The following is a 21,314-nucleotide window of genomic DNA, read 5'->3' on the forward strand; positions in this document are numbered from 1 at the left end:
AAGTACTGGGATTAAAGGCATGTGCCACCACGGCCGGCTTGTCTGCAACTTGTTTTGTAGCCTAGACTGGCCTCTGACTTGTAGAGATCCACCTACCTGCCTCTGTCTCCTGAGTGCTGAGTTAAAGACCTATACAGTCATGTCCAGTCAATTTTTCTTTGTTTATATTTTATTTTATTTTATTTTAAGATGAGGCTTTCTCTGTGTAGCCCAGGCTGTCCTGGAGCTTGCTCTGTAGACCAGGCTGGTCTCGAACTCCTGTCTCTGCCTTCCGAGTGCTGGGATTAAAGGCGTTGGACACCACTGCCCGGCAAGAATCCACTGTTGATTGTTTCCAAGACAGGTTCTCCTTATGTAGCCCATGCTGGCCTGGAACTTACAACTCTCCCAGGATACCTGACTCAGAACTTGGGTCCTCTGGAGGAGTAGATGCTCTTAACTGCTCTCCCCAGCCCTGCCCCGGCAGAGCCTTAGCCTGGGGTGTGTCCCTGGAGACATCAGTCTGTTCTTGACCTTGATGTGAAGAACACCCCACCTGTATGCTTGTTGGCTTCGAAGCAGCTGTCTGTCCCGGAAGTACCTGTGGCCTCATCCCCACCAAAACAAATGTGACGTCTGGATGCAGTCTCCTTGGTACCAGTTTCCCAAAACCTCATCACTCCTGCCCTCCCTTGACCTCCTCTGTGAACGCCTTGGCTACGGTGCTACACATGGAGTTGGTATGGTTTGTTCTGGTTTGCTTGCTTGGGGATAGAATCTCAATATGTAGCCCAGGCTGGCCATACATAGATCATCCTGAGTCTACTTTCCCAGTGCAGGAAGTCTCAGGTGTTGCCTCCCTGATCTGATTAGTGAAGCGTTTAAAGCATCCGGAAGAGTAGCCACCAGGACCTGCAACCCTGCTGTGCGACAAGCTCACAAGCCTGGGCTCAGGGTAGCATCAGATGTCTCAGGGTCACAGCAAAGGATGGGCTATGACTGCTCGTATGCGAAAAATCCTAAAGGCCTTGAAGACGTGAGTGAGAAGCAGGACTTGGGCTTTAGAGGCCTGTGGGCAGGTGGCAGGGGTTGGTATGGGAATGGGGGGTGGGATGGGGTGGCACCCAGATAGGACAGGTGTGGTGTCTCGGGGGAAAAGGTACGCACACATACAACATACAACATCACATTTTATCCTGCTGAGGATTGTCACACAGGGTCCACACTGTAAGTTTCTAAGTGCGGTCCTGAGCCGTCCCCTCTCGAGTCTCCCCAGGGCTGCTCACCCGGGTGACGTAGCTGAGGATCAGATCTGGTTTCTAACAGAAGTCTCTGATCCAAGTCAGGATCCTGGGGGAGACTGTCCAGCCGCAGGGCAGATCGGTGTCGTCTCTCCAGATGTGCAGAGCAGAGCACAGTTGGCAGAATGGGATTCTAGGACTGTGTCTGGTTATCCTGAGTGAGTGGTGTCACTGGGTGCTGGTTCTCAGGTTAGAAGCAGCCTTGGGTGTAGTGGGGTCCTCACTGAGCTGGTTTTACCTGTCTAAAGGGCTTTTTCTTTAAAACCATGTTCCTTACATGGGGGCCAAGGCTCTCTCCCTGAAAACTGGCCCTACAAGCCCAAAATCAGGTCCTTGTGGAACCAAATCCAGATTATATAGGAAGATTGTCCCTAAAAAGCCCCTTGATAGAGCCACACAGGGAAAGGCCTGTCACCCAGGGTTCCAGACATGCGGGACCGGTAGTCATGGGCTTCTTGGGACCAGACAAGATCAGGCACACAGGGATCTTGTGGGGTTACTCCCACACTACAGGGCTAGACCCCTGACACTAATGTTCTAGAGCCTTCCACCCCAACTTGCCCCACCCCCCCGCCCCGTTCGGCACAGGACCCATCCATGAGCTGTCCCCTCCTGAGCCTTCTTAGGTCAAGCTGGACCTGGGCCAGCCCGCGAGGCAGAAGGCAGCCACTCCGCTTCTTCTTGGTCCAGTTCTCGGCCCTGTGGTAACAAGGCAAGCCTGTGGGCCCGCCACTCATGTTCCACCTACAGAGGGCTGCGGATGTGAAAGTTCTGGAACTAGGCCGCCTGGAGGAGTCCTGGCTCCGCACTTATTATGGGCTGGTTGGTCGTGGGCAGGTAGTGGGACCAAAGTTCTCCTCTCCTCCACCCCTGGGGGTCAGGGGAGGGTTAAGGAGCTGAAACAGAGCCGGGCAGCGGCTGGGGCTGGCGGTGGGGTGCTGGCTTAGCACGCAGAAATCGAGTCTATCCCCAGCATGGCGGTGTTCACTGAGGCTGTGAGCCGGAGGAGAGGGATGCGGCGGGCTGGGCCTCTGGGTCTGCTTCTCTTCCCAAATTTTGCTGGGTTGCTTGCTGCGTGATTTGAAGACTACATTTCCCAGTTTCCTTGGCCATGTGACCAAGCGCTGGCCAATGGGATGTCAGCAGCAGTGGTCTGGTTCCCCCTTCCTAGAAGTTTTCTTTAAAAGCAGAGGGTAGAGCACCCCACTCCGCCCGTCCTCCGCCCATTCCCACCCCCCTGACCGATTTCTCTTTCCTTGACAAGAAAGGGAAGCTGAGTCTGGAGCAGGAGCAACTATTGTGTATTGTGTGGTTAAAAGCTATAGCATGTCATTTGGTTTGATTTTGAGTCAGTGTCTCGGTAGCTGGCCTGAAACCCTCGACAATCTGAGACCCTGCCTCCAAATTAAAAAAAAAAAAAAAAAAAAAAAAACTAACAAAAAAATAGGGCAGGTAGTCAGGGATGTAGCTGGGTCGTACAGCATTCCCCTACACGTGCAAGGTCCTGGGTTCAAAGGAGGAGGGAGGGAGGGAGGGAGAAGGCAGAAAGGGATTGTGGGTACATGCATTTTAGATTTGAGACCCTCATAGCCTCCTCCCTCTACTTTCCCAGCAGCCCCTAGTCTAGTTGGGGAGAACCTTGGACCAGTTACCATCACATCAAGAAAGAATGGGTTTTCTTCAAAGGGCTGACTGTGCAAAGGGCCAGAGGTCTGTCTCCAAGGAGGGAGCACTGCGATGGGGCAGTGAAGGATATGTATGAGACGGGCCACAATGTTAGCAAGAAAGGGTGACAGCCGCGTTTGTTCCCCGGATGCCTCAGTCATCCCTGGGCGTTCACAGACCTAGTCAATCCATGTGACGCCACTGACAAATCAGAACAGTGGTTCCTAGGAGGGACTGAGACTCCGGGCTGGCCCAGGTTTATCCATGGGCTCCGACACATGCCGTGTGACACATGCCCGGTGGGCTCCCTTGGCTTCCTGGATCCCAAGGCCCTTCTCAGCGTCTCAGAGCCAGGCTGGGCCTAGAAGGCACCAGTAGTCACCCTGGATCTGAATCCCTGGAATCCACAGAACTGGAGATGCTCCAGTCCAGACTGGGCAGGCGTGTCTGTGGTGGGGGTCGGGGGGAGTAGATTCAGCAAGGTCCCCAAAGACAGCTTGCCCGCCAGGGGAACCAAATGGGAGTTTCCTCTGAGGGAACAGCATGCACAGCCACAGTCCCCTTGTCTGGAACGCGCAGAGGTGTCAGAGGCGGAGCGTCCCTGCAAGGCCTTGAATGTTGCGACCACTGGTTCCAGGGTCTTGGGGCGCCCTTGGGCTCCCAGGAAGGACGTGCTGTAAGGGGCGATCCTTCTCTGTCTCCCCCATCCTTCCCCTAACCCCGCGGTCCTGGGAAGAACGGGCTGCGCGGTTCGTCCTTTCAAGTCGGCCTGGGAGTCCCCGGGCCGCCCTCCCCAGCGAGGGCCGGGACATCAAAGCGGCCGCCGCGGGATCCGGTTGCGGAAGGGGCGGGCGGGCCTTGGGGAGGTGGCTTCGCCGGGATCCCTTTCATCCCGGCGGGGAGCCGACCCCCCGGGAGGCCGCTCTGGGTTTCAGCGAGTCCCTGCAGGCCAGGGGAGGGAGGGCGTGGGGATGGAAAGCAGCCCGTGCTGTGTGACCTCTGCACGCCACTGCGTGTCTCTGGGCCTCCGCTTCTCCAGCTGCCCGCCTCCCTGACCAGCAATCTTAGGCTCGGGCTGGCTCCGGGAGACGGCTTTTAGCGTTGCCTTTTTGTTGTACAGACCTCTAGCTACCCACTCACAGACGATACGGCAGGTACAACACAACCTCATATCCTTTCTCAGTCAAGCCTCTGCAAGTTCAGAGAGGGCAGGTGACTTGCCCCCAGATCACACAGCCTGTGATGGCCCGTAGGCGCTGACCTTAACACGTGACATTTGCAATAGACAGCCCTTCCAGAGATGCACAGAGCATCTCCATTTTACACAGGGAGAAACTGAGGCACTGGGTCACACAACCTGGTAAAAACCAAGTTGGGTGCCAAGCAGGATGGCACTGCTGACATAGATGGGCAGCGCTTAACCCCAAGCAGATCCTATGCCCGTTCTGAGCGGGGAGGTTGGGGGGTGTGGTCATTCTGCCCCCCACACAGGGGCCACTGAGGAGCACAGAAATGACCAAGATGAAACTGGGGTGGGAGTGGGAATTCCAGGGAGGCAGAGACAGGCAGATCTCTTTTTGAGTTTGGATTTGAGTCCAGCCTGGTCACGCAGTAAGATCTGGGCCAGCCAGAGCTACACAGTGAGACCCCACCTTTTTATAAAAGCAGAGTGGTGGTGGTGGTGGTGGTGATGGTGGTGGCGTCTGCGGTGGCCGTGTCTAATCCCAGTACTCAGGAGGCAGAGGCAGACGGATCTCTTTGAGTTTGAGGTCAGCTTGGCCTACAGAGTGAGTTCTAGGAAAGCCAGAGCTACAGACAGAAACCCTGTCTCAAAAAAGCAAGCAAGCAAACAAACAAAAACAAAGAAGGAAGAAGGTTCACTGGACGGAAGTCACAATGTATACTGGTTTGCCTGGGTCCTGACCAATTTCCCTGTGCGCATGTTCACATGAGCGCACGCGCGCGCGCACACACCCACCCCCACACACCACTTTACTGCACTGACCCAAGGCTGCGGTGACCCCACTCACTGCAGCCTGTGCTTCCAGAGCTCTCAAGGGTCTTTGATGTCAGGCTCACCTGCTGGGGAGGGACAGTTTTCCCAAGCCTCCCTCGGGGCTGCAGGTGCATCCGGGTTGGTAGGATGGGACGACTCCTCAGGCTGGAGATTTAAAATTCCTTCCTGGAAAAATCAGATAATCACGGAAGTCAGATAGCATGAAATGAATGTGAGTCCTGCGAGCCCAGAGGAGCCTGACGGGATCCTCAGACAGCAAGGGCGGGGCTCGGCACCCCGCCCCCGCGCCCCCTCCCTCCGTACAGGCACGGAAACCGAGACCCAAGGATCTGAGATGCTCCCAGATAGGTCCAGCCTCTGCCCAGCACCAGCGGAGGCAGGCTGTGCCGCAGGGGCTCGTTGAGAGCTGTCCCTTGTGCTGCAGGGCTGTGTGACTGAAGCTCTGTTTGGAGCGTGGGAAAGCTCCATTGAATCCATGCCCAGTCAGATTCAACGGGGCTGTCAAGTACCGCGTTCCCGGGAGGGAGAGTCACACGTGCAAAGGCCCTGGGGCATGGATGAGTTTGGCTCAACAGCATAGCATACAGAAACCAGAGGCCTGTGGCAGAGAAAGGAGAACATGCGGGTGGGCAGATGCTGAGGAGAAGGAGCACCGGAACTACCATGGGGTTTGGAGAATGGCCCAGGGGATGCTGCTGATGGATACTTCAGTGGTGGGATATCAAAACTGGGCTTGCAGGACTTCACCACCCTGCAGAACCAACCTGGCTGGGAACAGCTGCAGAGGGGCTGGCTGGTCTCTAGACCCTTCGAACCCGCTCCGCTCCGGCAGCGCCTAGCCACCAAAGAGGGAGATCAAAGGGGACATTTGCAAGTTAGATTCAAACCTCGGGAGCCGCTGGAAATATGATTAGGGTCTCCACTCTACAAACTCTGGAGATCCCTGAGAGGAGGCGGCAGTCCCTTCCCCCGCCCTGCGATGCGCGCCCTGCCTGGGTCCTGCTGGGGCTGCGGGCTCCTGCAGGGCGTAGACAGCCCCCCTCCTCGGTTCTGGGGACAGGGTTGTGCCGCTTCTCTAGAGTGTGGACAGCTGGTGGTGGGGTAGACAAAACACCCTGTCTGCGCTGGGGGAGGGGCGGGGAGAGAGGACAGAGAGACGGAAGAGGCAGGAATACCAGAGAGAAGGGGGGGAGGGAGGAAAGAGAAGGAAAGGGGAGGCTAGAGAGAGGGGGCGGGAGGCAGGGCTGGGGTTGGAAGGACGCTGTGAGCAGGGGTGGGGCACTGGGCTGGAGGAGGGTAAGGGGGGAGGGGCAGGGTGGTCGCCACCGTCTGCCACTTTCCTCACTGTGTGTCAGCACCACTTCTTGCTGGGTCTCACAGGGACTTCAGTCTCCAGTCCGCCCAGCCCCGGTCTCAGTGCTTAGCCAGGACTTTTCCCCCAGGGTCCCAGGCCTGACCCCGGAGGTTGTTGAGGGGCCGCACACACTTGCGTTCATGCTTGCACACTTGTGTGACTTGTGAAGGCTGTGGCCTGCGCCAGGCAGCCAGCCCGCTTGTATCCGCCATCAGTGGCTTCCTAGGCCTGCGAGCATCAGGACTCAACCTCTCTGTGTCCTTGCTCTGAGGAGCGATGTGATGTGGACTGTCACCCGAGAGGCAGCTGTGGGTTCCTTCAGGAGAGGGCCCTAAGCAGGGGTCTGTGTGTGTGTGTGTGTAAGAATGTGTTTCTGTGTGTGTAAATATGTGTTTGTCTCTGTGTATGCTAGTGTGTCTGAGTGTGACTGTGTGTGAATGTCTGTGTTTGTGTGTTTGTATGTGTGTGTCTTTCAGTATGTGTGTGGGGGGTCCGTGTCTGTGGGGGGAGGTGTCTATGTGTATATGGGTGTCTCTGTCAGTGTGTCTGTGTGTTAGTGTGTGTCTCTGTGTATATCTATGTCTATGAATGTGTGTCTGTGTGTGTGTCTGTAGGTTCACGTGTCTGTATGTCTGTGAGTGTCTGTGTCTGTGCTAGTGTGTGTCTCTGTGTGTATCATGTCTATGTGTGTATATGTTTCTGTGTGTTTATGTGTCTGTGTGTTTATGTGTATGCATATCTCTGTATGTCTGTGTGTGTCTCTGTGAATGTGTATCTGGTGTCTATGTGGGTGTTTCTGTGTGTGTCTGTATCTGTGTGTGCATCTGTGTGTGAGAGTGTGTGTCTGTCTATCTGTGTGTGAATGAGTGTGTATGAATGTATCTGTGTTTGTGTCTGTCTCTGTGTGCATAGTGTGTCTGTCTCTGTATATCTCTATGTGAAGGGGTGTCTGTATGTGTATTGTGTAAGAGTGTGTGTTGGGGGTATCTCTGTGAGTGTCTGGCTATGTGTGTCTGTGTATCAGGTAGCTCACAGCTAGGGGTCCTGATGCCTCCTGGCCTCTGTGGGAACCCGCACACCCATGATGTACATATGTATACACAGGTACACATATAAATAGAAGCACAATGAAACACATGCATGAGAGCCAGGTATGACTGGTGTACATTTTTAATTGTGGCCTTCAGAAAGCAGAGGTCTTCAGATCTCTGTGAGCTGCTGGAGGCAGCCTGAAGCTCCAGGTCAGCCTGGATTATACAGAGAGATTCTGTCTGAAAAAAGCAAAGCAAACCAACACCCCCCCCCAGCAAACAAACCACACACACACACATGCACACACCCCCACGTACCACATACACACTACACCATACACACACACAGACACACACACACACACACACATACACACACTGCTTTCAGACTAAGGCTTACTGGAATAGTTGCCCTCAGCTCCTCAGCCATAGAGCTCAGTCCTCCCTGGAGCCTAGACAGGCTGAGTTCCTGGTGCTTATTACTGGAACATAGTGGACCAGCGCCCTCCCCCCCCCCCCCTGCCTGGGGACCTGAGAGGATCCTGTATCCAAATCTTACCTTCCCTGTCTGGCCTCGGAGAGAGGACAAAGACAGAGAGAGGCAGTTGTGTCCAGTTTCCTGGGTGGACGGGGCCTGCTCCTGACAGGCAAGTCCTCTTCATATGGTCGTTGGCTCTGCCGTGTGACCCCCACACAGTAGATGCACTCTGTGTCTCTTGTGAAATCACCCCAGACCTCCTTGGTGGCAGGTCTTGCAATCAGAAGAGGAGAGAGGCTGTGTGGAGGTCTGGAGACGTGGCACAGAGAGCTCGTGACTCCACACACAGCCGAGGAGGACACCCACACTTGCCCTGAGATGCACTGGGGCCCCCTCCGTGTCTCCATCGGAACAGTTCAGCAGTTGTGAAAGCCTTTCATCCGGGTAGGCTGTGAAGCGGGGCGCACAAAGCTGGCTTCTTTAAGGATTTCACATTTGCTTTTTTTTTTGTGCAGACTTATTTTTATTTTGTGTACGACTGTTTTGCCTACATATATGTCTGTGCACCATCTTCATTTCTGGTGCCCACGGAGGCTAGAAGGCAGCCCGGGATCCTCTGGGACTGGAGTTAGACATGGTTGGGAGCTGCCGTTGGGTGCTGGGAACAGAGTTTGGGGTCTCTGCCAGAGCAGTCAGTGCTCTTAACTGCAGAGCCGGCTACAGGTCCAGCTTTTTTGGTTTTGTTTTTCCAAGACAGGGTTTCTCTTGGAAGTCATGTGTTCCTGTCCCGGAATTCCTGTAGACCAGGCTGGTCTCTACTCACAGAGATCCCCCTGCCTCTGCCTCCTGAGTGCTAGGATGAAATGCGTGTGCTACCATTGCTTGGCTCAATTTTTGTTTTGTAAGAGAGTTTCATGTAGCTCAGGCTGGCGTTGAATTCATGATGTAGCCAAGGCTAACCTTGAACTTCTGACCATCCCGGCTCTACCTTCTGAGTGCTGTGATTAAAGGCGTGCACCACCAAACCCCGGCTATAAGGACTATACACGGGAGCTCTCCGTCTGCTAGCCAAGCCCTGAGCCTCAGGGAACACCTTTGCTTGTATAAGAGTCCTTATTTCAGTGGTTTTGAGACAAGGTCTCATGTAGCCCAGGCTGGCCTCCAGCTCCTGATCCTGTCTCTATCTCCTGAGTGCTACCATCATACCCAGCTACAAAGCAGGATTTAAGTAAAATCAGTGTACAAATGAGGATGTACCTATGGTACCTCCCCCCAACCCTGGGAGCTGGTCCACGGGGCTCCGGAGGCTGGGCCAGGCCTCTCCTCCTGCACCCTGGTCCTGCCCACCATCACACACTGTCCTAGGCACATATGCATGCCTTGCAGAGTGGATACTAATAGATGGGGGGTTGGAGGTCTCTGCCTGACCTTCCTCCTGATGTGAGCTAATACCCACCATCCCGTGACAAGCAGAAGAGGGTCCTACCTTTCTACTTTTCTAGGGTCTCCAGGGACCTGCTCACCTAATCCACACCCCAACCCCTCATGCCAGAGTCAGAGTCTCATGAGACCCAGCACGGAGGGCAGCACAGATGGAGGAAGCCGGAAACAAATGGCCCCGGCAGTTGGCAAAGCTTGTCCGGAGGACTAGCAGGGTGCAGGAGCAGAAGCCTTGCCCTCTGGCTGGCTCTTGGGAGAAGCCAGAGAAGGCAGCTTCTCTCCTCCCAGCTCTGATGCTGCTTAGCAACCCTGCTCCGGTTGCTTAACCTCTCTGTGCCCTGTTTTCTTTACAGGGGAGGGTGCTGCTTCCCCAAATCTGTCCAAGGGGAGGGGGAGGCGGGCTGGGTGTATTAGAGGACAGTCCTGGGCTCCTCTGGGCCTCCCAGTTCTTGCTGCAATTGCTCTGAAGCAAGCCCCAGGTCCATCTTACCAGCAGATTCCTCAGTGCGCTGATCGGATCGAAGCAACTGCTAGGCTGATCTAGAAGCATCGTCTCGTGAAACAAACTTAGTGTGGTTCACATCTATAATCCCAGTACTGGGGATGCTGAGGCAGGAGGATTCTCAAAAGTTCCAGGCTAGCCTGGGCTATGTAGTGAGACCCTCAGTCAGTCTTCTGTTCTCATGCCAGCTTGCCAAGGCCCCACCCCTACAGGTTCCTGGAGAGCTTCCACTGGACCACAGGCTCAAGGCAGTGCTGACCAGCCCAGTGCCCACTGTGAGCTTAGGGTCCGGCAGCAAGTGTGTCCTATACTAGGCGCTTAGACTTGGCCCTTCAAGAGACAAGCTGCTGACCAGGCAGTGGTGGCGCACGCCTTTAATCCCAGCACTTGGGAGGCAGAGGCGGGTGGATTTTTGAGTTCGAGGCCAGCTTGGTCTACAGAGTGAGGTCCAGGACAGCCAGGGCTACACAGAGAAACTGCTGTAGCAGTGCCCTGGACTCCACACCGCAGAGAGGCCAAAGTTCAAGGCTACAGGCAGCAGAGCACTGAGGCGGTCTCTGATGGCTTGTAGACTGCCCCTCACCCACTCCTCCTCAGGTCTACATACGGGTGTTCTGCCTACATGTTTGTATGTGTACCATGGGTGTGCTGGTGGCCCATGAGGGCCAGAAAAAGACATCTATGGCCTGGATGTAACTAGAGTTACAGGCAGCTGTGAGCCACCATGTGGGCGCTGGGGACCAATCTCTTGTCCTTAAGGATGGCCAGTATTTTTAACCCCTGAGCCATCTCTCCAGACCAGGGTTACTCATCTTCCTACGGACACTGAGCACTGGGACACTTGCTCTGCAGGGACCATCTTGGAGCCCTGTCAGCACTCAGAGGCCAGGCCCCACAATGCCAGCATATCCAACTGAGGTCTTCATGAGAGTGTGGAGGACACGGGACCTTAATCTTCACAGACAGAATGGCAGCTGGTGCCTCTGGAGTAGCAGTAGGACTGGTTTCACTGGAGAAGCCTCTTCCTAGGCCTGCCTGAACTTGCCGATTGCCTGTGAGGGTCCTGCTGGGCCTCCAGGGAACATTCTTGATATCAGTCCCTTCTTCCCAGGCCAGTCTGCCAAGTCCCCTCCCCTACTGGAGCTTCGAAGTCTCCCTACTTGGAGGCAGGACAAAGAGCTACCCCACTGGGACAGTGATGGGGGCAACACTGTGGAACTGTGAGCTCAGAATGGGTCAGACCTCTCTGGGCCTCAGTTTCCGAGGAAAGGGCTCTCCTGAGCATGGTTTCTGAAGAAACCCTGTGTACAGCTGAAGCCTGACAGGTTGCAGGAAACTGTGCGTGGGTCAGTCTTTGCCTCTGGACTTAGGGTGTGCAGGGTTACCTAGAACTTTGTAGAGTACCAAGCTGGCCTTGAACTCGGAGATCTGCCAGCCCCTACCTCTCAAGAGCTGGGATTAAACCCATGTGCCACAAATCCCGGCTCTTTCAAGGGCTTGTTTTTAAAGTCAAGCATAATGATCTACACCTTTAATCTCTTAGCACTTGAAAGGCAGAGGCAGGAGGATCTCTAAATTCAAGGTCAGCTGGTCTTTAGAGTGAGTTCCAGGACAGGCAGGGCTACATAATGTGACACTGTCAGGAAAAAAAATAATTTGTGTTTGTGTTTGCATACACATATGTAAGCAGGCACACATGTGAACGAATGTGAGAAGTTACTGCAGATTCCAGAAGGGAAATTGAAATTATAGGCAGTTGTGAACTGCCAGATGCAGGTGCTGGAAACCAAACCAAGGATCTCTGCGAGAGCAGCCAGTGCTCTTAAACCTCTCTCCTGTTCCTGGGACTGGACCCAGCTCCCCACACACAGCACAGCACAAGCAGCAACCTCTCACTTCCAGGGCTAGTGAACCGCCTCTGGGTACAGGGTCCAGAGGCTCACGTGGCAGGGAACATTCCAGAGAAAGGGGCAGGGCTTCCTGTCTGGATAGGGGCGCCCCCCTTCTGTCACCCCAACAAGCCTAGTTCCCCTGTCCCACTCGGCTTGGCCCAAGGGATATAGTCTGTGACGGTGCTCCAGGGGACTGAGCGAGATGGGAAGGCCTCATGGGGGAGAGGAGCAGATCAGCTCCAATGCGCATGGCACACACGCTGTACCCGCTATGCTATTGGAAAAGGACCCAAAGCAAGGCTTTTTCCCTAGCACCCCTGTGCCGGGCCACCTGTCAAAGGCCCCGTGAGGGATGGTGGCACACACTTTAATCCTAACATTGAGGTGGGCAAAGGTCTCTGAGTTCCAGGCCAGCCACAAATCAAGCCACAAACCAGCCAAAGCTTCACAGTGAGGCCCTGCCCAACCCAGGCAAAAAGGTTCAATATGGACTCTGGGAAGGAGAATGGGATCACTCTGAGGAGAGATGTGAAACCCAGGACCTAGGCCATCAGAAAGGGGCTTCCCCAGCCTCAGCATGGCCAGCTCCTTCCTAGTCACCTAAGTTCAGGGGCCTCATGAACTGCCGTGTGGTGGCTGTGGGCAAATGACACCTCTGGGTTCTCTCAGGCCCTGGTAATCCGGAGACTCATGCTCCATGCCTCAGTGTGCAGCATACGTATGTTCTCCAATGTGTTATCTCTGTGTGTGGAATGGGCTGTGTGTGTGTTCTCTCTAGTGTATGCTCGCCTGTCTTGTCCGTGTGGGAGGATGTCTGTGTGCCACGTGTCTGGTCATGTGTGTCAATGTGTTTATGTGTTTATGTGTTTATGTGCTATGTGTGTGGGTACCTCTTTGTGTCTGTTTTTACATGTGTATGTGTGCCTCTCCATGTCCATTTTCCATGTGTGCCTCTCCATGTCCATGCATGTCTGTGTGTTGTCTCCATAAAATGGACTATGTGGTATGTGCTGTCTTGTGTGTGTGTGTGTGTGTGTGTACTGTGTGTGTGTGTGTACTGTGTGCTTCTCCATGTGTGGGGTGTCTGTACATGGTGTATATTATATATATGTATATATTGTGTTTACTGTGTGTTGTGTACGTGGGCTGTATCTGTTGTGAATATCTGTGGTATGGTTTTCTGTGTGTGTGTGGGTCTCTATTGGTATGGTTTGGTGTCTGTGTATTCTTCCTGCGGTGGGTGTATATGTGCTGTGCTCTGTGTGTGGGGTCTCTGTGGTGTGTGTATGCACGTATGCGCGCGCACACACACACACTGGAGCACATGCAAGTGTGTCTCTCCCCATGTCCTGTTTCTGTGCCTGAGGCAGTGTATGTGGTATGCAATGTGTGTGTGTGTGTGTCCTACTTCAACGGCCAAGTTTTTCTCCTTGTGTGGGTTTGTTCCGTGCATTCCCAGCCTCTCCGCTGAAGGCCAGGTCTCAGGGTTGCAGGTCGGAGGCCGGGTTCCCACAGTGGGGAGCCGCGCTGAACCCAGGATTTAGGGATCACAGTGAACACTGCCTAAGGGAAAGTTTCCCACTCCAACACCGGACGACAGCTGAAGTTTCGCTACGCAAAGCCAGGCCAACACTGCCCCCACGCGGTGCGGTGCGGCGCTGCAGGCGACCGGGGAAACAGAGGCAGACCCGGCACCCGCCGCGCGCAGCACTCCAGGGAACCAGGGATTCCACGTCTTAGGTCACAGCCTGAAAACCCAGAAAGGGACCGAGCCCCGCTTCCAGCCCAGCGCTGATGACGCTGACGCATCGCGTCGCATGCCGGGTCCGGATCTACCTTTCTTCAGCCCTTCGTCACCCCCCGCCCATCTGGTCCCTCAGATGACCGGCCCAGTCCAACCCAAACCCCTAGCTTTAGCATTCGGTCCTCCCCGTTAGACTCCACTCCGCGCCGAGTCCGAGCTGTTTCTTCAAGGGCCAGCAGGTGGCGATAAAGACCTGGCCAGAGCGCAAGAATAAGGTGAACCTCCAAAGAGGGAGGGGTGACTCCCAGGCCTCCCCCAGGGGCTGGGACATGGAGTGATGGGGCACCCAGGTGTGGCAATGTCTACGGTAATGCAGCAGATAAAGTCTAGGACGTGACTGCCACCTTGACTTGGTCCAGTTCCTCACATGGATTTGAACACTGGATCAGGCTAAGAGGACTAAAGGACCCATACACAGGGCTCTTTCCTGGGCTGGGGTCTGGATACCCACACCCTCTACTAAAAGGTGGACAGAGAAGTCTCTGGCGCTAAAGACTGGAAGTTGTTTATCAACTCTCCTAGGCCGAGGCTGGCTGGGGGGTCTGCTTCAGGCACGGACTGATTTGTTTGAGGTTACATAGTGAGTGGCCCACCCATAGGAAAAGCATTCCCTGGGGCAAGTTGAGCCCCTAGGGTGCCCTGTCTCCCCACCCTCAATATCCTGCTGTCACCAGCCTCATCCCAGCTGTGAGTCCACCCTGATCTTCCTCACCCAGGAACCCCAAGGGATCCCCAATCAGGCACCCAGAGTGGCTTTTACTGGGAGACCTGGTGATCCGTCCCAGCCACCTGGGAGGTGTGTTTATTTGTGGGGTGAAGCACTCTCCTCACTGCCTGGCATGGGTACACTCCTGAGCAGGGGGGACCCTGGCAGGTATTCACCTATGACCCGGCTGCCGGGTTGTGGACGGCAGGAGGAGCTGGTAGCCCTTGGGGCGGCTTTGCTTCAGGACGGACTGCAGCACCAAACTGGGCAGAAAGGATTCCTAGAGAGAAGAGGATACCAGGCGAGGCACTGTTCAGGGGACCCCAAGGAAGAGGCAGGGAGCAGACAGGTCTCCTGGGAGTCTGAGTAGGAGGAGACAGGTCCCGGGGTGGGGGGTGGAGGTGCAGTGAGGGGGTGGGGGAGGGGGCAGGTGGTTCCACACAGCAGCTGTCCTAGGCCAAAGCACAGCCTACCCTCTCACTAGCTGGGCTCAAGGGTCTCCTCCCCCTCGGCTGGCTCCACACTGAGGGAGGCCAGACCACACAAATCCAAGGCATAAATTCCATGGTGACTCAACAGAGGGGGTCCCCTACAGAGTCACTGAGGGCTGGTGCTTCTGCTGGCCAGCTGCCCTGGGCTGCTCACCAGCTTCCGTTTCCAGGGACAGGGCAATTTGCCCACCTGCTCCGCATTGTTAGGGGTGTCCAGGAAGGTTCTGAGGCCTCCCCGTGGCCTTGGGATGGTAGCCCTGGAGATGAAGGGTAGGCGGTTGCTCACGGAGGCATCCTCAGAAAGGTAGAGCTGTGGTTCCTGAGATGACCTGGCAGGGAGAGAGGAGCCTGTAGCTTTCTGACCCTGAGTACCAGAGCCAGCTACAGTTTACCTGGAGGGCCCAGACCACAACCCTCCTGCCTCCTCTACTTGGAGCCTCACACTTGGGGGCTGTTCCAGCATGAGGAGCCGGCCACAGTGTCTTGGACCCTGGGATGAAGGGCTCTGGGCAGACTGTCCAACCATCTCCCGACACTCCCAAGCACCCGCTCTGACACAGACACAGCTGGCAGAGCCGTCTGTTCGCACGGAAAGATATTCTGCCGGACTAGGAGAGAGAGAGAGAGAGAGAGAGAGCACAGAGTGAGTTCCCTGTCCCCTCCCCCAGGGAGGGGCATACTGACATGCCCCCACCCTCTCTCCTTCCTCTGGCTGGCAAGGCTAGACAGAGCTCTGTCTCCATGGCAACCACAGGCTCCCCAGTGCCTGCCGGTTGTCTCCGGAGAAGTCGTGGGTTTTAAAACTACCTCCCTGTGACAGTTTCAGCTACACCACAAAGCTGAGCCCTGCCATGGTCCTCTTCTCAGCCCCCAATGGTCCCCTTTTCTCTAAAGTGGGAGGGCCAGGCACCCTACCTTGGAAATTCCAGAGGATGCCCAGAATCTGCAAAGGTTAGAGGGAGGAGTCTCTCGGGGCTAGGCGCTTTTTCTGGGTTCCCCGAGGCTACCTCGGACAGAAGCTGAGGAGGCACATGAGTCCTGATGCTATGGGATACGGCCACAGTGCTTGGCCTGTCCTTGGATTTCTGGAGCATCCTGACCCCTGTTCTAGGCTTCCATGGTTCTCACACAAGCACCCTTTACCTCAGTTTTCTCAGCAATCAAAATAACCAGAAGTCAGGGTGCAGCATTAGTAGCACATGCCTCTTAGCTGTTGAGAGGCGGAGGCAGGAGGATCAGGATTTCAAGGTCATCCTTGGCTATGTAGTGAGTTGTGTAGGTCAGCCTGGGCTACATGAGACTCCGTCTCAAAAAAGACAATTAAGTCAGTACTGCCAATCCTAGTAGGCACAAAAGCTCTCAAGTTGGCTGAGCAGTGGTAGCGCACGCCTTTAATTCCAGCACTTGGGAGGCAGAGGCAGGCGGATTTCTGAGTTTGAGGCCAGCCTGGTCTACAGAGTAAGTTTCAGGACAGCCAGGGCTATACAGAGAAACCCTGTCTTGAAAAACCAAAAATTAATTAATTAATTAATTAATTAATTAAAAAATAAAAAAGAGCTCTCAAGTTTATTAGCTGAAATTATATTCTGAAGCACACATACATGCACAATATAACCAGAAGTTGGGCTTCCTTGATTCGTGTGAGTGTTAAGGGGGTATGTCCTGGAGCTATTGACTGTGGAGGACAGAGGCTGGGTACCTGGGAGTCTTATCTTCCTCATTGTCCTGCCTGCCTTCAGACACCCATTCACAAAAGTCAAAGGGAGGGCTGGAGAGATGGCTCAGCGGTTAAGAGCGCTGAGGTCATGAGTTCAAATCCCAGCAACCACATGATGGCTCACAACCATCCATAATGAGATCTGATGGTCTCTTCTGGGGTGTCTGAAGACACTACAGTGTACTTACATATAATAAATAAATAAATCTTTTTTTTTAAAGTCAAAGGGAGCTACCCCTAGAGCTCAGAGCTTACTTCTGCCTGGGGGTCTGAGTTTCTCTCTTAGACCCTTCCAGCATTTTTCAAGAGAGAAGATATTTCCTCTTGTAAGTCTTGCTGGACATCTGCTCAGCCTGACCCTCACACCCTGAGGAAGAAGATTCAGGAAGCTGCTGAGGGACTGGGAAGCTGTGTGAACTGGGGTGGCTGAGGAGGGGCTCTCTAATGTTAACAGGGCCTGGGCAGCTATTGTTTTCTTGGTATTGTGTGCCTAATGCTACCCACCTCTGCCACCTCTCAGGGACCCTTCCTCTGCAGTCATTCACCTGCCCTGCTCTCTAAGGACCCACAGCCACAAGCTGTGACCTCTGCACTCTGGGCTAGAGTTTTCTGGAATCTCCGCAGTTCCGGAAGCAGCTGTACTCACCTGCACGGTTGCGTTCCCAGTACCGGAGAGCTGTGTCCTGCAGGGTCTCGTCTGCGAACCGTACCCGGAAGGGGCAGTAGCGTTTGCGGGGTCTTGAGCCTTCTCCAGAGGGGCTGCAAATGAGCACAGTCTTCACTTTGGGGACCTGTGTGCTGTGGAGTCTGTGAGGGGGATGAGAGGCTCCTAGTAAGGGGCAGGGCTCCTAGCAAGATCTTGGCCAGGGCTTGGAGAGACGGCTCAGCCAGCAAGAGTGCATTCCTGAATGCTCTGGTAGAGGACCTGACTTTGGTTCTAGCACCCATTGTTGGCTTACTGCCTTGGCCTGTGACTTCCATTCCTGGGGTAATCTGACACCCTCTTCTGGCCTCTGCAGGCACCTGGGCTGAGGGGGGTTCCCATGAACACCCTGCCCCCCACCCAAACACACACACACACACATACACACATACAAATAAAATATAAATCTTCAACAGATTTTGGTTGGTTGGTGGCAGAGCTCTAGCAGTCACACCAGATGGCCTTTCCCAAGTGCTTGTCCCAGTCACCATGGGACATGTTTTATCCCACCAAACCTGAGCAGTACCCACGAAGTCCTGTCACTATCCCAATTACAAGTGAGGAAACCGAGGCACAGAGATGTCTGGCCCACAGCTGCCACTCACAAATATCAGGGTAGAGGGCAGGGTTTTCACTCAGCCAGAAGAGGTCCTGACTCACGGAAACCTGTCTCCTCCTCTGTGATGGGGATCAAGCCAGGCATGGTGTGGCATGTGGGACACTTGGGAGGTGGAGGTAAAAGGAGGTTCAAGGTCATCCTTGGCTACGTAGTGAGTGTGAAGCCAGCCTGGGCTACGGGTTGACAAATAAGCAGATAGAAATAAAAATAAGGAAATGATGGTGCCCCACCCCTTCCTCAGCACGGGTGTGAAGAGATGGGGCGGGCTGCAAGAGCATCCTGCTGAGGGTATGCCGGGCGGAAGAAGCATCTCTAGCTTCGAGCTGTTACGATAGCTGTCAGTCTCGACTGTGCCACCAGGGCCGCAGGAGCTGGGGCACATTGTCCTCAAGGCCCCACTTCGCACTTTTCTCCTTCCGGTCATGTGCTGTGTTATAGGCGGGATCATTCCGCCGCCACAGGAACTGGGAGAGTGAAGTACCCCGTGTGGGGAGGCACCTAGAACAGGGCCTGTCAATGGGGTTTTGCTCCATAAAGGGCGTGTTATATTTGTATGTAATAAAAATGTTAGACCTGTTCATTTCTCCCTCAGGGGCTGGGCCGCCGCTAACCTGGTTACTCGATCACTCAGAAAGGCCCCCTTGCACCTTCACCTTGGGCACACGTAAATTGACACACCCACACCCAGGGATCCTGTGACATCTTCGTGGATGCACAGGGTGTGTTTCTCACTGTCTACCAAAGAGCCATGCAGCTGGGAACCTGACTGTAGGTGTTGGGGCTTAGTTAGGGTCACAGTCATGTGCATCCAGCACTGTCCTGGCCACCAGGGGAGGCTTAGACATCTCCTAGGTTCTGCCTGTCAGTGTGACACGATGCTTCCCTTCCTGGGGAAGATTACTTACTCACTGAAGCAAGCTAAAATACTGAAGGAATGCTACGTACAAGTAAGTGTCCAACTCTAGTCTCCACTTTTCTAGTGGTTTATTTTAGTGTTTTGTCTGTGTGTATGTCTGTGTGAGGGCGTCGAATCTCCTACAGCTGGAGTTACAGACAGCTGTGAGCTGCTATGTGGATGCTGGCAATTGATCCCAGGTCCTCTTAAGGAGCAGCCAGTGTTCTTAACTGCTGAGGCATCTCTCCATCCTCCTAAGTCTCTACTTTGATCCTAGAGAACTGGGTCAGGAAGGGTTCTGAGGCTCACTGAGAGATGTGCAGTGATCCATTAGTAATGTCTGCCAGGGATACAGACAGAACTGTAATGGTACACACTCTGTATGCATATTCCCTGGTCCACCTGGTCCTTCCTTTAATTAATCAGTTGCGACAGGGTTTCCCTTTGTAGTAGCCCTGGCTCTCCTGGAATCACTATGTAGACTGGGCTGGCCTCCAACTCAGAGTTGCTTACCTAAGCCTCCTGAGTGCTGGGATTAAAAGTGTGTACCACCACACCCAGCTCTCCAGTCTTAAACCCCCCAGATAGTAGCCTTCACCCTGCACTTGGGCTCCAGCCTGTTTAAACCTGTTGTTTCCTTCCCCTCTCCATTAAGAGCTCTTTAGCATCCAATTCCAGGTAAACATAAGTGTGGGTTAATGTCAGGGATCTTTCTTGGTTCCATCTCTCATTGTCTGTTCCTCTAGCATTTGATACATAGTAAAACTCAATAGATGGATAACGCTTCCAGATGAGAGAAGGGTCCAGCTGCAGGCAGATTCAGGCCCGGATCTCAGCTGAATGGCTGAATCTCAGGGTGGGTAGCTGGATGGTTATACAAGGAAACATAAAAGCTTGTGGTGGCTTTATTACTAGGGAAGAGGTGATTGGCATCCTGGGTTTATAAGTGAAGGAAAGGACAGCTTTCAGGCAGCTATAACCAGAGGGGATTTGTGAACAGACAGAAGACTGGCTGTCTGGCAGTCCAGCAGTTTGGGGGCAGTTATGAGTTCATGGCCAGTTGGATGCTTCGATGGATAGATGGATGGAGAGATTCACAATAGCTTCTAGAAGACCTGGCTTGTGGGTAAGGAAGGGGTGAGGTGCGTGCAAGGGTGGATAGGTGACTGGATCGATATAGATACACGGTAAATCCATTAGTGAGTGCCTGGAAACAAGGGAGGGAAGGAAGGAACACCTTCCAGTTCCCATTCCTATAACTCATGGCTGGCTCAATAGACAGAGGTGATTGTCAGGCAAGCCTGATGACCTCTGGTCCATCCCCCAAGCCCACGCGAAGGTGGAAAAAGAGAGTTAAGGCCACAAAACTATAGCACGTGTGAGTACTCACAACAGCTACTACTCACGGATGGGCCTTTTTGGCTCTGACGAATTCACCTCTTGGGAGCCCCAGGGTCTTCTCTCTAAAACCGTTGTCCCAGTGCAATGGTTGGTCCCTTGAAGAGAAAGAGGCCACAGCTGATGTGAGCAGAGGCCCACCATGGTAGCACCCAGGGCAATCCCTCCTTCATCTAGAGGGTTCCCTCCGCTCACCACAGGTCCGGGAGGAATGTGCGGCTGGGACACAGTGAAGTTAGGCAGTGATCTGATGTACTCCTGGGGCACTGTGGCGCTGAGGGTGCTGGGAGGGGACAAAAAGAGGAGGAAGGAAAGGAGAAGGGGGAGGAGGAGAGCCTGGTGAGATGGAGACAGTCCTCGCTTGGGAACCCCAGGCTCCGCACCCCACCCCACCCCCGCGGCCTCACGGTCCGCCTCTAGGTCTGTGCTCTTGGCGCGCAGCTGGTGTAGGAAGTGGCGGAATTTGTTGGGTAGCAGTTCCCCCAGCAGCGTGCCCAGGGCGTCAGGGTTGTCGCGGTCCGCGGGCTGCCGGTTCCCCCGGTTCCCCCGAGTCCCTGCCTCACGGGCCGAGCTGCTCGGCAACAGCGGCGGCAGTAGCAGCGCGCGCGCGGTCCCACGGTTCCGCGGAGTGTGCGAGGGCTCCGGGGACAGGCAAGGCAGGCGCGGGGACTTGCGGTCCCGCCACCACGCGCCGTCTGCGCCTCGTCCCGAACGGGTGTCGAGCGTGGGCAGCAGCATCGGCAGCCGCTGAACAGGGCGGCGTGGGGTGGCCCCGTCGGGATACCCCTTAGGCTTGTAGGCCGGGGTCCCCTCCGTGGCCTGGCGCCGGAACATCCTGAGTCAGAGCTCAACTCAGGACACCTTCGCGCCCGGGGGACGCGCAGGGGCGAGCGGGGCCGCAGGAAGGTCGTATGCTAGCCCGCAGGCCATAGCGCCGGGAAAGGGTAGCAGAAGCTGGCTCCGGCAGGACCCTCGCCTGCTGTGTCCCGGCGCAAAGGCGGTGAGGGCGGGGACGCCAGCCCTTTTGGGGGGCGGCTGTGACGACGTTGACGTGAGCTAGTGCACGCCGAGCTCCTGGCACAGTGCAGGGCTCGCTGCACCTGCGGGCCGAAGACCGCCTGTCCTATCACTTAGCACGCTTGGGAGAAGGCTTGTCTAGAATGTATAAGAGACTGAGCATGGCGGCCCATGCCTGAGATCTCAGCACCTGGGAGGCAGATGCAGACGCTGGAGAAACCGGTCAGCGAGCGGACTGGACTTCGATTCCCAAAACGTACATATAGAACAGCTCACAACCTCCAGTGCCAAAGTTATCCACAACT

The 21,314-nt window shown here is 54.8% G+C and overlaps 1 protein-coding gene across 1 annotated transcript; it reads right to left on the bottom strand.

The window, feature by feature from the left end:
• Positions 1–14,158: 14,158 nt before the first annotated feature.
• Positions 14,159–20,906, bottom strand: C5H9orf50 (chromosome 5 C9orf50 homolog). Its single transcript, XM_052181085.1, has 7 exons — positions 20,400–20,906; positions 20,188–20,275; positions 20,001–20,090; positions 17,024–17,136; positions 15,103–15,268; positions 14,851–14,989; positions 14,159–14,449 (listed from the first exon to the last, which is right to left on the bottom strand). The coding sequence occupies exons 1-7, from the start codon at positions 20,824–20,826 to the stop codon at positions 14,342–14,344; spliced, it is 1,131 nt and encodes a 376-aa protein (XP_052037045.1). The 5' UTR covers positions 20,827–20,906; the 3' UTR covers positions 14,159–14,341.
• Between the last annotated feature and the right edge of the window lie 408 nt (positions 20,907–21,314).

The sequence above is a fragment of the Apodemus sylvaticus genome, chromosome 5 (assembly GCF_947179515.1).
Source record: "Apodemus sylvaticus chromosome 5, mApoSyl1.1, whole genome shotgun sequence".
Lineage (NCBI taxonomy): Eukaryota > Metazoa > Chordata > Mammalia > Rodentia > Muridae > Apodemus > Apodemus sylvaticus.